The sequence below is a fragment of the Nannobrachium achirus genome (genome assembly GCF_963921795.1).
Source record: "Nannobrachium achirus genome assembly, chromosome: 17".
NCBI classification, from domain to species: Eukaryota; Metazoa; Chordata; class Actinopteri; order Myctophiformes; family Myctophidae; genus Nannobrachium; species Nannobrachium achirus.
Genome location: NC_137824.1, coordinates 18,133,757 through 18,139,756, shown reverse-complemented (window position 1 = coordinate 18,139,756; position 6,000 = coordinate 18,133,757). Strand labels below are relative to the sequence as shown.

The window sequence follows — 6,000 nt, the reverse complement described above, 5'->3', positions numbered from 1 at the left end:
TAAAACAAAAATCACAATGACACAATGTGATGACAGTAGACCCATTATTCCCGTTAGTTATCCCGTTAATTCGTACTTCCCACCCAGAGAGGAGGACTGACTGGTAAACGCACTGTGTCAGCCCCAGCTCTCTCTCAGCCACCAGTTTAGCTGCTCTCCTCTACACCATATCAAGTCTTGACGTTGGTTCTACAGCCTCGTGATATTGGTAAACCTAACATGACGTTGCGGTCTTTGCTCTGACGGACAGATGGAACGGACCAGTGGGAAGCGGGCCCCGTTCGAGCGCAGCCAACGGGGAGGCCGCCTGTCCCCTCCTGGGAGGCGGGACTCGTCGAGAAACAGTGCGTAGTGGGTTAGGTTGTTAGAAAGTTAATGGCTGGGGGAAAGAGATCCTCCTCAACCTCGACGCTTCGGGAGAGTTTCTGGATTCCCTGAAGTCAAAATCAACGCAAAAATAATTCCTAGAGGAGGGAGAGCCCCCGCACGGACCTCCCAAGTCAACGATAAGCTCGTTTATTAAACAACACGTTATCGGCGAACAACCCCCCCCAAGTATGCAGGATGCAGTAGCCGGGACGGCAATGCTGACGGACGGCTTCGAGGACGAGATCGACTCGGTGATTCCTCGCACCCCGGCGGTAGGAGGCATGATGGGGGTAGGAGCGACGCCAGCGGGAGTCGGAGCCGGACTCGGGGGCATCGGGATCGGCGTGGGCGGAAAGAAAGTACGCTTGTTCGGCGGCGGAGAGTCCGGCGGCGGCGGCGGGCCCGCGGGCACAGCCACAGAAAGACTGGATTTCAAACTAGCGGCGGCGGCCGTGCTCTCCTCGGGTCCGGGATCCGGCAGCGACGAGGACGAGGTCTCGGAGGTACGATCATGGTGGTTCCACTAGCTGTTAGCTGCTACTTGCTGCTAGCGGCTCACATTTAGCTAAGCTGGGGCTAACCACAGATAGCCTTACCATTCTAGAAGGAGTGCGCCAAGGATGGGACCGTGACGTCACACACTAACCCATGATGATTACACCAGTGGTTCTTTAAAAGTGGATTTCCCAGGGACTCTGGGTGCCTTTATGGGGGTGTAAATTGACACCATACAAGTCTGTAACTCTAACAGTGTACTAATGGAACCAAATGAACCCTGGTGGGTTCATTTGGTTCCATTTGTACACTGTCAGAGTTAAGGGGGAGACCTTGAAATTTGAAACACTGCATTACACCAGCGGGTTCAAGTGGATTACGCTCCAGGGACTCTGGATTCCTTTTAGGGGGGCATTACATTGAGACCCTTAATTATTCCTCTGAGAGTGTTCAGATGGAACCAAATGGACCCGTCGGGTCCCTTTTAACCACTTTGACCCAGGCTTCTCTAGTGTGACCATGATGTCATGTCATTATAGGCAAAACCATTAAACAACAACAGATGCACGCGCACACAACGCCACACCCTGTGTGTGGGCTTGTAGATCGGCTACTTTTTAAGTATCCTCCGACTTTTATTATTTCTTGAGTTAAGTGGTTATAATTTGACAACAATTGGGGATCAAGGGGACTCCCTTTTTCCGGGTGTAACATTTAACTTCACTTCAACCTAACGTCACTATGCCTAAACCTAACCAACCCTAACCTCACCAACTTTATGCTCTTTAGAAAGAGGACGATTCAAGTGGCTCTCATGGTGATTCTGAAGCACTTCCGCTAGATGGCGCCTAGTTGTGACATCACCGACGCATCCTTGCTCTCTCAATCGCCTTTACATTCCTGCCCTGTGCTAAAGCTAGTTAGCGACTTAGCTGTTAGCCAAGTTGGCAACCACCCCCCCCTCCCCAGGCCGATTAAATTACGTAAAATCACCCGTCAGTTCATGCGAATAACGTCCCGCGAGTGGCCAGAAGCGTTCGTTGGCTTTGACAGCGACGATATTTTGTACAGACACGGGCAATTTGTCACGCCAGTGCGTTAGAAATGTTTTATTTATGCGGCGTAGGGCTGGGACCACGGCCTAGTTCGGGTGGATACGACGACGGGCGGCCCTCGTCAGTGCTGTGTGCACACACACAACACAGTCAGTCACACGCACACACAACACACACACACCACAACTTTGCAGCAAGCTGCTCACACCAGTATAGCTGGGCTATTAGTCGCCACAGCAGCAAATGGAAGATGTGTGTGTATAAAAACCCACCTACTGTACGGCCCTGCTAAACTTAAAGCTGCCATTTCACAGTAATAAGTGGTGCAATTACGTCACCTTTCAAAATTATGTAAATTGACTCCTACTGCCCTTCAACTTAATTACTAACTTTTCGATACGTTGATATAACGATGCCTTGTTCCAGTGGTCCTCAAAGTGGGATCTGTGGGTTCCTTTAGTGGGGTCTAAATTGACTCATACGAGTCTGTAACTCTGGCAGTGTACACATGGAACCAGAATGGTTCATTTGGTTCCATTTGTACACTGCAAGAGTTGGGGAGACCTTGAAATTTGAAAGAAAGTGAGAAACACTGCTTAATTTGTCTCGCCTCGATCGACATGACAAATGGAAGAGGCTACGGGGTTGGTTGGTTTCCCCTCACTCTCTAATGACACCGGCTAAATGTCCACAATCTGTGTCAACTTGTTTTGCCTTGTCACAGTTGCAAGCAGCCGATAGTAGGAGCAGATTAGTGGCAGCAGCTTTTCCATGTGTGTTGAGCAGCATTCACACGCACAGGGACAGGTGTGTCAGCTGAGTTGAACACACTGTGGGTCTATTATACGGTTAGCTCGGCCTAGGTGGTGCATTGATGATACAAAAGGTTCTGTCTGCGTTAGAGTAATGATTCCTGGCTGATCCACGTTAGTTTATTGTTAAATCAACATGGCCTTGTTGGTTGACAAAGGCTTCAGTGAGCCACCCCTTCCAAATTAGCATTAAACAATAAAAGAAAATGTTAACCCCCGTCCGCCTCATAAAAAAAAGAAAACATGTTTTCACTGCGTTCCTTGTTATGCGAGCTCCAAGTTTAAAGGCATGATGCCTCTCCCAGACTATTGTCATGTAATTGAGTTGACCAGATCATATGACAGTCTGACACAGGACTGAAACATAGCAAGAGGGCTACTTGGTAAATATTTGAGATTGGCACAAATCTATCCGCGGTCTTAATCACATTACAACGCCATACTAGCTTAGTATTCATTATCGTCGATCAACGACACATTCATCTGTCCCGATAACAAGGCGATGCAACATTCACTGGCTCTAGTCAAGAGTGATGGTTTGGCAGTTATCTGTTGCTGCACACTACCTGTTGAAATACATTTGAGAATACCAGTGCTACTTACCACAGTTACTTATACACTGTGACATGGGGTGAAGTGTTTTGTTGAACTGACATAACGGTATAAGATGGCTAAACCAGTTAGCTTCGACCCTGTGTTGTTGATACAGTCTGTCCCCTTATCTGAAGAGGTAGATGTTTAGCAGCAGAGGGGAGAAACTATTACTGGGTTTGAAAATGATCTATCGGATGGTAAATGTATGCCTTCTGCTGCACAGGCCTAGACGCCCTGCCTGGAACTGAGTGTTGTTGTGGTATAATACCCCGGTGGAGGACTCACTGCTCTGGGCAGCAGCTAAAATCTGAGCTGCAGGATTAAGCAGATGCCATTCTAGGCCTCCCCAGCTCTGTGGATACAGTCTGGGAACTGTAGTTCATTAATTGTAAAGACTGTGATTTCCATTGTTGTTTATAAAAGCCCGTGCAGGACTACATCCCCCATGGGTCATTGTGCTCTGCATTCCTGTCATATAGCTACATTCCTCCACATTGCCGACTCCCTCCAGCATTTGCTCACTGGACCAGGCCTCACTAAAAGCCTGCTGCAGCTTATAGAGGAAAATAAGCTGAGTTTTAGTCAGCCCCCCCCCTTTTTGTTTTGTTTTTGTTTAGCATGATTATCCATATCCAAGCTATATCACTGAAATAAGATCTGAAGATGTATAGAAATGTATCGATGGCCAGATTCCTATGATAATTGTTGTTTATAAAGGTTTTTATAGGCGTTTATAAAAGGTTTATAGGCTCAGTTGATTTTTTGAGGTAGCCTGTATTCTTGTCAAGTTCGGCTGAACGATTGTTCATATTGTCATTCCCTCCCGGCTTGTATATAACACATGTATGTGCTTAGCCTACTAAATGGTATAGTGGAATGGAAACCAGGACACTTGTGACAGCGTGGTGCTTGGTATACACAAAACCCCTCTCTGGCCTTGACCTTGGGCTGAATGTGGTGGTGTTGAGCCACACAAAGCAGCCAGTGCTGTATCCAATGCAGCGTGGCACTTTCCCCCATGTTTAACTACTAGATATGGGTCAACACAGCACACCCACCCAGGTGCTGATACTTTACACCCCTTGCTGAGCACCAAAACACTGTTCCCATACAGTCAAGACCATCCGTGTTTGTTTTTTTGTAATTCTATTTATTACAAATGTAAATACCCTGCTGTAACTAACCGTATTCATCTGGCTGCCCCCAAACTGCCAATTCCTAGTCCTTACGTTGGTGTATCTGCGATATTTTGAATATATTTGATTACTTTATTATGGAGGTTATCTAGGGCCGTTAGATTTGTGGCGTCAGCTCAAAGCTTTTGTGTCAGCTGCCTTGCACAGTGTGTCTGCAGTCTCCGCACACCTCGGGTCATGTGTACAAAGTACCTGTGGTGCACCGGAATAAATAGGCCTAATACTTACCAGTGAAATGTGTGTTGTACATTTGACAAGTCAGCCATGTTGGAGGAAGAAAACCCCCAATGTCCACTGCAGTAACAAGAACGATGTTAAGGCATAACATCTGCTTAACGCAGGACTCCCTGGAGAATTGTCGAGAGACTGGAATATCTGTAGGACTGTGTAATAGCTGAGACAAGCCAACAGGCCCGTGGTGCTGTACTGTACATGGGGCAGCTGACTCTCAGCTGAATCCCTCCCCATGTGTGCAGGGGTTCGAGTTCTGGCCGTAGCACCACCACATGTGTTTACGGGGACGGCAATAATCCAATTGCCATGTTAAACGGAATTTTCTGATTGCCTTAGCCCGAATGAGGCCGTAGTCGGACGGAGTAAGCATAATCCAATTAGACATGTAGAGTATTCCAAATTTAGTCGGTTATTGAAGATTGCGGAAGATTTCTTTGTCACGCGCTCATACAATTATGTGCAGGTTGGTGTGGCATCCTCCGCCAGACTGTGCTAATGTCCAACACACAGCCTATAATACAATAAAAACAAGATAATGAAAATAAGTTATAACACCAGTAGGCAAGGTATAATACAAGAGTACTGAGCAGCAATAAGAGACGTGTATAGTGTAGAACATTTTAAATAACCATCTACGTTTGAAACAAACAAACGAAAAAACTATCAGAATACACAGAACATTTTGAAATGGAATTGCACTTTCTTGCGGTACTAGTATGGCAGGAAATATAACGATATCTTGCATCAGGCATAAGAAAAAAATAACGATGAATAAATGAATGGGAGATGGCTGTTTTAAACGTGTGCAGTATACACTTTATTAACAGACTCACTGTGAGTTCTTGCAGCAATTTGCAAAATATGGCAGGTGTTGTTAAAAAAAAGACATGTCAGTCCCAACATGTTCTGGGGTGAGGCTGAAACTGTCACCGTGCTCAACATTTGGAAGGTAAAGCTAGAGGGATCTGGTCTCTACAAGCTAATAACGCATCTCATTGGATCTAATAACCTTTTTGGATGGGTGTAGATATGGATTTTATATAAAGAAAGGTTGCTGAGTGACCGAATGAAGGATATCAAACACTGGGACATACTATAAGAAACTATGCCTTTGGATCTCAAACATTTACATTTTCGAGGACCCCCCATAACCTTCAGAGTGTAGACATTAAGGGTCCTTTTGGCTCAATTTCTACTCTGAGTTACCGACCGTAAGGGTCCGTTTGGAACCTCCTCAAGAAACTC

At 46.2% G+C, this 6,000-nt stretch overlaps 1 protein-coding gene across 12 annotated transcripts in view; it reads left to right on the top strand.

Annotated features, from left to right (window-relative positions):
• Positions 1–366: 366 nt before the first annotated feature.
• ankhd1 (ankyrin repeat and KH domain containing 1) overlaps positions 367–6,000 on the top strand; it is a 63,747-nt gene continuing 58,113 nt past the window's right edge. For all 12 annotated transcript variants that reach the window (XM_080745983.1, XM_080745981.1, XM_080745980.1 and 9 more), the window contains exon 1: positions 367–872. In XM_080745983.1, the coding sequence (XP_080602109.1) occupies positions 558–872 (315 nt within the window). In that variant the 5' untranslated portion in view covers positions 367–557. The remainder of the gene's footprint in view (positions 873–6,000) is intronic.